Below are 10655 nucleotides of genomic sequence, written 5' to 3' on the forward strand. Positions count from 1 at the left end.
AAAGTATGTTAGTTGTGGTGATTGAGCACCTTATGGTGCGAGTTATTTGCCTTATATCATAACCTATTGCTCCAGACTTGCCTGTATTGCCAGACTTGACTTACTTACCTTATTAAGCTGTGTTTACATATGTTTACATATCTTCGACTGTAGGTAGTGAGTCTAGTGGTCAGTTGTTCCTCAGCAACTGACACTGGACTCTAGGTAAAGTCACTTCATAGTTTACACAATATATAAGCAACTGACACTGGACTCTAGTCCTATTAACTCTCATTAGCTCACTTGTGCCTTGGTCCTTCAGTGATTCTAACAGGTTATGAGCCCTGCGCTTTAAGGACCCTCCAATCACTCATTATTCAGCCAAACACTACTCCATCCCATTCCTTTCGGTTTCCATCGCATTCTACACCCTCAAAAGCCCCCAGCGTCGCATTTGAGCATAGTTTGGTCCACTGGAGCATCCATAGAGTTGTTGTTGAGCTACAGTCTGTGTCAGGACCCATAGTGCGCATTTTTCGCTTGTTTGTGCTACTGCTACCTATCCCTACACTCCCTGCTGCCTATCCCTACACTCCCTACTACATTCCCTCGCCTCCCTACGCCTCCGCCGACGTCCTGCATCACCTATACCACTCTGCTCGCCTCCCAGCCTCTTGCCATGTCTTCTGAAGATTCCAAGTCCCCCATCCATATCACCAAACTCACTTCCAGCAACTATCCTACCTGGAAGGGTGAAATGAAGGCTTATCTTCGCACCAAGGGCTTGTGGCTGCTTGTCAGTGGGACAGAGAAGCGCCCTGCAGACACTCAAGCTGATGCTCAGGCCAAATGGGATGTCAAAGCGGACAAGGCTGCTGGAGAACTGTACCTTGCTTGCTCAGTTCAGCAGAGGATGCACATTGATGCTGTCCAGGATGACCCTGTCTCCATATGGTCCACCCTTGCTTCAATCCATGTCCAGCAGCGTCCTGGAGCTCGCTTCAACGCCTGGGACGACTTCTTCTCTATTAGGAAGCAGCCTGATGAGCCCCTAAGCACCCTCATTGCTAGGATAGAAGAAGGCATGAGTAAGATCCAGGAGCTTCGCCCAAAGGACACTAGCAAGCCCTATTCCATCACTGACTTGGATGCTGAACTAGTCTGTATGACTATGGTTCGCTCCCTGGGTGAGGAATACAACCATTTTGCGTCCTCCCTCATGCTACTCAAGTCCTTGGACAAGGAGGAGCTCAAGTCTGCCTTCCTAGCAGAGGAATTGCAGCGCAAGCGTCATCCTGAAGGTCCTACTGGCGACTCAGCCCTATTCACATCCTCAGGAGAATGTAGATGTGGCACTAACATTACCTGCTACTTCTGTGAGAAGGCTGGCCATTGCACTCACAAGTGTAACGCTCTGAAGCGTGCCAAAGACAATGCAAAGTCTGGCAATGGTCAAGGGAAGGGTAATAAGCGTCCTAGAAACGCTAATAAGGCCTCAGAGCCTACCACTCCACCCACTACCACTCCTGCTGCGTCCACATCATCTCCTACCACTCCTGCAGCGTCCACCAACACTCAGAGCACCCCTCAGAATGCCCAGAACGTCACAGAGTTCGCTGGAAATGCAAGTCTTCGCTCTTTTGACCCTTCCCATCCCCTATGTCCTCTCCAAGTCGATGCAGAGGCTGACTGGAATGCAGACACAGGTGCCACTTCTCATATGACCCCCCATCGTCACTGGCTTCGCAATTATACCCCAAAACGCGTCCCAATCAAGCTAGCCGACAACACCTTTGTGTATTCTTCTGGGGTGGGCACTGTGGTGTTCAATCCAGTCATAGATGGGAAGAGGGCTAGAGTGGTCGAGTTATCTCGAGTTTTGCATGTCCCAGACCTTCGTAATAACCTGCTCTCTGTGCTATACCTTACTCGCCATAGTGGCTTTCATGTGCACATAAATGCGACCAGAATGTCCTTTGAACGTCCTGCAGGCACCACTCTGTTCATTGCCTCTATCAATGGCAGTAATGCAGCTTTCTTAGATGGCTCTACTGTGCCTCTATCAGAATATGCCTCTGCAGCGACCACTCTACCTCTGGACTTGGACCTATGGCACAGAAGACTCGCCCATCATCACGTAGCAGGTGTCAAGAAGCTTATTGATCAGGATATGGTCATTGGACTCAAGCTGGATTCGAAGAAACTGCCAGATCCTATCTGTGAGCCATGCTTAGCTGGCAAGATGCATGCAAACCCATTCCCCTCATCTCAATGGCGTGCTACTCGACCTCTGGAGCTTGTCCACACCGATGTCCATAAGGTCCCCTACCCCAGCTTCTCTGGCTATCGCTATTGGGTCACAGTTCATCGACGACTTCTCTCGATTTCGCTTTGTGCTCCCTATTAAAGCTAAGTCTGATGTCTTTGAGGCTTTCAAGACATTCAAGGCCTATGCTGAGAACCAGTCAGAGCGAAAGCTCAAGATCCTCAGAGATGACAAGGGAGGGGAGTACATGAGCAATGCCTTCATTGAATTCACCACCCAGTGCGGCATTGAGAGGCAGCACACTGTTCGTGCTAGACCACAGCAGAATGGGGTTGCTGAGAGAGCTAACAGAGTCCTCTCTGAGCGACTCACTGCTATGCTGGATGAGTCTGGGCTTCCCAAGGCCTTCTGGGGCGAGTGTCCTTGCATGCTCTGGTCCATGTCTGGAACAGGTGCCCTACTGAAGCTGTAGACAGCGCTACACCCTATCAGCTGTGGCATGGCAATAAGCCTGATGTCTCTCACTCTTCGAGTTTGGGGATGCACTGCCTATGTGCACATCCAAAGGGACAAGAGAGATGGACTTGGCTCCCACATGGAAAAGTGCGTCTTCATTGGCTACCCTGCTGGATATAAGGGCTGGAAGTTCTACAACCCCACCTCCAAGAAGACAATCATCTGTGAAAGGGCTGACTTTGATGAAAGATACTTCCCTCTGTCCAAGCGCCCATCCAGTCCATCCATTCCAGCTCCCATCGCTCCAGCACCTCCTGTCAATGCTCCCCATCCTCCCAGACAGTCGAAGACTACCTCTGAGCCCCCAGCAGCGCCCTCCTATTACTATCCTCCTCATTCAGATGACTCTGACTCTGACTATGATGAGTCCAGTTCTGATGAGTCACTGGATCAAGGGGGAGATGTGGTGCCTCCAGCAGTTCCTGATGTCCCTCCTGTCGTCCCTGTTCCTGATCCAGTCACTCCTTCCTCCTGCAGCTCAGTCCCAATCCACCTCCTAGACCACCATCTCCCATAGGCATTGGTGCCAGACTCCCTCGATGCAATAGGCAACCTCCCAGAGACTGGTGGAAGCTCTCTCCATGCTCAGCTGACTGATGTTGTTGATGATGAGACTGAGGATGCTGACTTTGCTCAAGGATTTGAGCTTGCCTTGTCTACCAGCTCTTCCACCGAGCCATTGTCTTATAGGGAGGCATTGACTCGAGTTGATGCAGAGCAGTGGAATCAAGCAGCTCTTGAGGAACTCAATGCTCATCGCAGCAATGGGACTTGGAAACTCGTACCTAGACCAGCTGGAATCAAGGTCATTGGCTCCAAGTGGATATTCAAGGTGAAGCGCAATGCTGATGGCTCTATTGAGCGCTACAAGGGCAGACTTGTTGCCAAGGGCTACAACCAGCGTCCTGGCTTTGACTATGTCGAATATTTCGCTCCAACTGTGCGTATGCCCACCATTCGCTGTTGTCCTTGCTATGGCTGCCATCCATGACCTCCACCTTCGCTCCATCGACATCTCACATGCCTATCTCAATGGGGAGATGGACTGTGACGTCTACATGGAACAACCTGAAGGCTTTGCTGAAGGTGATCCAAAGAAGATGGTCTGCCTTGTTGCAGAAGAGCATCTATGGAACCAAGCAAGGTGGCAATCGCTGGAACAAGAAAATGCGCTCTGTTCTCGAGTCTATTGGATTCACCCAGTCCTACTCTGATGCCAGCATCTATATCTATGTCAAGGGTGAAGTCAGGATCATCTTGCCTGTCTTTGTTGATGACATGACCTTTGCATCGAAGTCCGCTTCTGCAATTGATCAGATCATCAAGGACTTGTCTCAGCACTTCAAGCTTCGAGACTTGGGCCCTACCACCCAGCTTCTAGGCATCAAGATTGACAGGGATCGATCCAAGCACTCCATCACCATCTCCCAGCACCAGTACTGCCTTGACATCCTTGATCGCTTCAGCATGGCTGATTGCAAGCCTGTCTCCACTCCCATGCAGCCCAACATTCGACTCACTCGTGCTCAGTGTCCCCAGACTGCTGATGAGACTCAGGACATGCGATCCACTCCTTACCTTGAAGCTGTGGGTGCTCTGATGTATCTTGCCACCACCACCAGACCAGACATTGCCTACACTGTTGGCTGTTTAGCTCGATTCAACTCCAACCCTGGCCCTGCCCATTGGCAAGCTGTCAAGCACCTGCTTCGCTATCTGAAGGGCACTGCAGACTACTCCATCACCTATGCTCCTGATCCCAATTCCATCGAACTCTTCTCCACATTCTCTGATGCTGATCATGGTGGATGCAAAGACACTGGTCGCTCCACTGGTGGCTACCTGGTCAAGATTGGCCTTGGTGCTGTCTCCTGGTCGTCGAAGCTTCAAAGCATTGTGGCCTTGTCCACCACTGAAGCTGAGTACATGGCTGCAGTTGAGGCAGGCAAGGAGATCCGCTGGATGCGAAATCTCTTGTTTGAGATGGGCTTCCCTGCCACTGCACCCTCTGTCCTTAGGATCGACAACCAGAGCGCCATCTCTGTGGCCAAGCACCCAGAGCACCATGGTCGGATGAAGCAGCTTGATCTCAGCTGGTATTGGCTTCGAGATGTGGTGCACAAGGAGATTATTGCACCAGTGTTTGTGCCCACTGCTGACCAGCCAGCTGACATCCTGACCAAGGCATTGGCTCGACCCAAGGTGCAGTTGTTCTGCCAGATGATGGGACTGAGTAGCTCGAGGGGGAGCTGAGATGTGTAGAGGTGCACAATCAGGGGGGAGTGTTAGTTGTGGTGATTGAGCACCTTATGGTGCGAGTTATTTGTGTTATGATGTTGCTTCCTCTATTGGACTCTCACTTAGTATGTGATGTGAATTCCTTACTTACTTAGGCAGTGTTTACACTTGTTTACATAGACTCGCCCATAGGTAGCAAGTCCTGTGTTGGTTGCTCTTCAGCAACTGACACTGGACTATAGGTATAGTACACTCATTAGTTTATACAACACAATAGCAACTGACACTGGACTATAGTCCTGTTCACTCTCATTAGCTCACTTGTGGCTTGCTTCACTTGGTTATTCTAACAAATATTTCAACATAGTCAAAGCCAGGACGCTGGTTGTAGCCCTTGGCAACAAGTCTGCCCTTGTAGCGCTCAATAGAGCCATCAGCATTGCGCTTCACCTTGAATATCCACTTGGAGCCAATGACCTTGATTCCAGCTGGTCTAGGTACGAGTTTCCAAGTCCCATTGCTGCGATGAGCATTGAGTTCCTCAAGAGCTGCTTGATTCCACTGCTCTGCATCAACTCGAGTCAATGCCTCCCTATAAGACAATGGCTCGGTGGAAGAGCTGGTAGACAAGGCAAGCTCAAATCCTTGAGCAAAGTCAGCATCCTCAGTCTCATCATCAACAACATCAGTCAGCTGAGCTGGAGAGAGCTTCCACCAGTCTCTGGGAGGTTGCCTAGGCACCAATGCCTATGGGAGATGGTGGTCTAGGAGGTGGATTGGGACGAGCTGCAGGAGGAGGAGTGACTGGATCAGGAACAGGGACGACAGGAGGGACATCAGGAACTGCTGGAGGCACCACATCTCCCCCTTGATCCAGTGACTCATCAGAACTGGACTCATCATAGTCAGAGTCAGAGTCAGAGTCAGAGTCAGAGTCATCTGAATGAGGAGGATAGTAATAGGAGGGCGCTGCTGGGGGCTCAGAGGTAGTCTTTGACTGTCGGGGAGCATGGGGAGCGTCGACAGGAGGTGCTGGAGCGATGGGAGCTGGAATGGATGGACTGGATGGGCGCTTGGACAGAGGGAAGTATCTTTCATCAAAGTCAGCCCTTTCGCAGATGATTGTCTTCTTGGAGGTGGGGTTGTAGAACTTCCAGCCCTTGTAGCCAGCAGGGTAGCCAATGAAGACGCACTTTTCCATGTGGGAGCCAAGTCTATGTGATTGATAGATTCTGAGCTAATTAGGTTGGCACTCCCCCCTGGGAAAACCAAGCTAATTAGTTAAGTAATACATGAGGTCCAGGTGGGCCTTGCAACTAAACATTGTAGTCCTCACCTAGGAGGATGACAACCAATAGGCTAGCCACTTGGGAGCAATAGAAATGCTAAGTATAAACAACAGCTGGGATGACAATAGGCTAAATGAGTGGATGACTCCCAATGCCATCCAAAGTCTAAACAAAATTTGGGATGACAATAGGTTTTATCTTCATTCATTGTAGGGACAGTAAGAGGCTTACTTGTGAACATTGTGAGGCACAAAATATTGCTGCTGCATCATCTGATATTGACAGACTGCACATTACTTAAGCACTGCTGAAAGCACCCTTAGAGAAGTCAGCAAGAGTCTCAACCATGACATGGATGTGAGTCAACTTACATGCACCAAAAACATCATAACACCCGATGAGTCTGTGTTGTGGCATTACAATGAGTGTTTGGGCAATTTATACTACAATACACAGATGTTTCATATATTAGCGGTCTATAGTATTACAGTACAGTACTAGGTGCGCAGAGTGGAAAGAAACAGAAACAGAAGAGAGGGTCTAGAGGATTATATAGTGAACTGGAAGTTACCGAAATGTGCTGACAAAGCGAAGTGTGAGTTTGATCCCAGTTCATAAGTTGGCTATGAAACCAGTCAATCAGCTCCAATCAGGTGTCCAAGCGTGTACTTGAGATATGAAGTGGCTATGTGAGGCTATGTGTGCCAAGCTTAAATCTACACTAAGATACTTGCAAGTAGTGTTTCTTGCCATGATGCTTGGAGATGGGGTGATTGATAGCCCAGCATTGGACTGACACAGACTTAGAATGAAAAATGGACATGATGATATCATGTGACATGTACCAAACAACAGTTGGTGTAACGAAGTACATTGCGTATGTCAGTCACAAAATCAATATTATTATGCAACGCAACATAAGTGCATATTTGAAAAGTATCATGAGGCTAAACAAGATAAGGTAATCCCGACAGCCACTGAGCCAAGCACAGTAATAGTGTCCATATGGCTAATTACCCTCAACCCTACATCTCTTGCTAGATGTTGTGAATTCAACCTGCAAAGGACATAGTGACTTTGTGAAGACACACTATTTTACAAATTGAAGGTGAGAATCATAAACTTTTATGATCTTGTTGTGCAACCTCAAGATCTCCATGTTCATCTTCAACTTGTAAGCAGGATTTGTGTTCAAGAGCTTCATGATGTAGTTCATATAAGAGGTATCTGCTTGTGTCTCTGGTTCTGTCCCTGGTGGTTCTGACTCCTCCATGTCTGTGCATGCTTGATCACAAGCTTGCTCTTCCACGTCTGCGCATCCTTGATCACAAGCCTTCTGCTCCTCCATGTATGCACATGTTACATCACAGGCATTCTGCTCCTCCTGAGTTACCACAGTATACCAAAGCATAAAGAGCTCGGCAAGTGCAAGGATAAGCCTGTTGAGCAGTTTGCGGTCAACAAATACATTGACCCCAAATTGTGTTCTCGAGTTGAGAAAAGTCAATTTTGTGGTTGATCCAACCCCCTCCAATTCATCAACTTTGAAGACCTGCTTCATGAGTAATGATCGTGCAGGGATGGTTAAGTGAGTCTTCGAGCACAGTAAGGCAACCCACAAAACAATGTAAAGACTAGACTCCAGGTCATCCTCAATGCCATGGCTGGTGTGTTTATTTTCAACCAGGTGGGCTGACATGAATTGCCAGGTTCCCTTAGTAATAGCAGATTTAGTACCTGACTACAAGCTTGCATGGAATAGAACAAACTGTGCAGTTTACTTGTTGAGCACCCTTGATGTTGATTAATGTTGATTGTTACACTGATGGTAATCAGAGGAGGTTTCAAGTCAATCAATCTACTAGAGGTAGCACTCTAGAGAAGTCAAAGGAATTAAGGTGGATTCACTAGTGTCTAACTAGTAGTCAGAGGATGTATCTGGGTAATTCCAGCATAGGGTCAAGATGAGGAATCATCAAGACTACGACCTGCTTATATATGATAGTGAGTCAGGGTCCAGGGTCCAGGGTAAGTAAGTAATATGTCCATATAAGTATAGATAAGTGTTCATGGGAATACACATGGTGTATACATGATAAGGGTCTGTGAGAATACACTAGGTATCAACATGTAAGTAATATCCAAGGACTTGCCGAGGATAGATCGAGATTTATCTCAGATCAATGAATAGGGGTGTGCACCTGTGATAAGGTGAAGTCATAGAATAACTGTCATATACCGGATCCAAGCACCTCCAATACCACCTGTGAACATCCCCCTGGTCCGACCCTCTGTTTCCCCGTCCACTCCATCCCTCCTTCCCCAACAATGCACGAAGTGCATCTCAGCAGGATTAGCCCTGCTACCTCCGCCTGACCCCGTTCCACTTTTCCGACACTACCCCTATGTCCTCCGACCCCATACCCCTTCCATCCCACCCTATCTGGGGTTCCGCTCCTCCGCCCTATCGGTCCGCCTGATCCTATTCCTACTCCCTCCGCTTTTCCAACCCGCGTGGATCCTTCAGTTCCGCTCGTATTCCCCCACCCGACTATTAGTCTGTCTGACCACCTCACCGGTCCACTCCTAGACTAGGAACCACTCAACTGGTCCTATCCCCATTTAGTATCATAGTTCCACTTTTCGGATCACCAGTAATTCCTATACCCTAGCGATTATTGATCCATTGCGTACATACTGTTCTCTGAGCCTTATTCTCGTATGTCTCAGTCATCCTCTGGTAATCCTGTACACTCAGCACATAGCCTTCTGCTATGCTATGCTCATCACTTAGAGTATATAAACATATGTACATTTGTCTGTAGATACTCAGTCTTTATTTATCCATTTTCTAAGCCCTGCTCTTCTGTTCGTTGACTTGGGCCTGATCCTAGTCAACTCCTGTTAAGCCGGCCTAGGGGATTGACTCCCTAGGTCAGCCATCCTCTGATCCTCCAATCCTTTGATCCTCCACTCCTCCGTTCCCCGTTCCCCCGTTCCCCCGTTCCCCCGTTCCCCCGTTCCCCCGTTCCCCCGTTCCCCCGTTCCCCGTTCCCCCGTTCCCCCGTTCCCCCGTTCCCCCGTTCCCCCGTTCCCCCGTTCCCCCGTTCCCCCCGTTCCCCCGTTCCCCGTTCCCCCGTTCCCCCGTTCCCCGTTCCCCCGTTCCCCCGTTCCCCCGTTCCCCCGTTCCCCCCATTCCCCTGTTCCCCTGTTCCCCTGTCCCTCCGCTCACCTGACTCCCCATGCATCAGAACTAGACCCTGCACTCTCACATCCATCCCCTCCGTTCCGCTCTGCTTCAGACTTTGTCCAAGCAGTTCCTTCTGCTCCACTTCTACTGTTGGTTCTGACCACAGTAGTCTCCCAGCCTCCCTCCTGTCAGGCAGAACAACCCCTGCCCGACTTTCCCGTGGTCACCTAGTAGTCCGTCGGCCCTCCTTCAGAGGACCCCCGTTCTGACGTCCTGTCAACACCCATAGAATTTGTGTCAGACTACATTCCAAAATTAGAGGCACATACTTGGGTAAGGGGCGCAGCGTACGAGCTGAAGCCAAGCCCCTCAGACTCCACTTTACCCCTGAGAATGGTCTTAACAATAACCCTAGATAGGGTGATATTAGGAAATGGTGACACTATGACATGATATCAATGTGAAGAGGTGAAGATGTGAAAGGTGAAGAGGAAAATGAAAGGTGTCACAGACAACCATAACATTGATAGGTCCCAATCAATGAGGATGCCCTTGTCATTGTAGATGACAATATTTCCAGGACTGATGTCTTGATGGAACATGCCCACATTATAATATGCATCCTTGTGGGCTGTAGCATAACAATATGAATATAACACTTCTTTTTTTTGGAGGGGGATGGCAAAATATGTACCAATCAATGCATCATGAACAGCTGTGATGAGCTCATGAGAGCTTGTAAATTCACACAACTGCTTGCCCACAAGATCGAGAACCAGGCAACAATGAATGTGCGGAGGGATCTGACTGTGCAAATATGCCCAGACAGTACCTGCAAGCTCGTGAGTCTGCGGGGCTTGTTAAGGGATACAGGGTACGTCATGACACGCAATGCACAATGCAACATTGGAAACATTGTGTTTTTTAATAGTTTATAGGTCCTGCCTTCTGGTAGAATATCCGCAATTGTCACCTGCCAAGAGTCCTTGAACATGATAACCTTGTCATGATCAAGATTGTATGCAGGACACGTGCATGTACATCGGCCAACAGGGGTTTGACCGACTGGCAAAGGTGCAGGAAAAATCAAGTGAAGCGAGCCAGAGCCATTGACAGTAAGGACCTCAACTTTCAACATGCACTGGGAAGCAGGAAGGCCTAACCATGACCTTGCAAG

The 10655-nt window shown here is 48.9% G+C and overlaps 2 protein-coding genes across 2 annotated transcripts; both read right to left on the bottom strand.

Moving 5' to 3' along the window:
- Positions 1–7378: 7378 nt before the first annotated feature.
- EDB91DRAFT_1089441 (uncharacterized protein) lies at positions 7379–7987 on the bottom strand (the record flags this gene model as incomplete). The annotated part of the gene is made up of 1 exon (XM_041316574.1): positions 7379–7987. One exon carries the CDS (start codon positions 7985–7987, stop codon positions 7379–7381), a length of 609 nt encoding a protein of 202 aa, XP_041168643.1.
- A 2009-nt stretch (positions 7988–9996) lies between these two features.
- On the bottom strand, positions 9997–10272 carry EDB91DRAFT_1006881 (uncharacterized protein; the record flags this gene model as incomplete). The annotated part of the gene is made up of 2 exons (XM_041312331.1): positions 9997–10109; positions 10173–10272. Coding segments are annotated over 2 exons (213 nt in total), but the record flags the coding sequence as incomplete, so codon positions are not given.
- Between the last annotated feature and the right edge of the window lie 383 nt (positions 10273–10655).

Source organism: Suillus paluster (genome assembly GCF_016628075.1).
Source record: "Suillus paluster strain FC165 chromosome Unknown EDB91scaffold_346, whole genome shotgun sequence".
Classification (NCBI taxonomy): domain Eukaryota; kingdom Fungi; phylum Basidiomycota; class Agaricomycetes; order Boletales; family Suillaceae; genus Suillus; species Suillus paluster.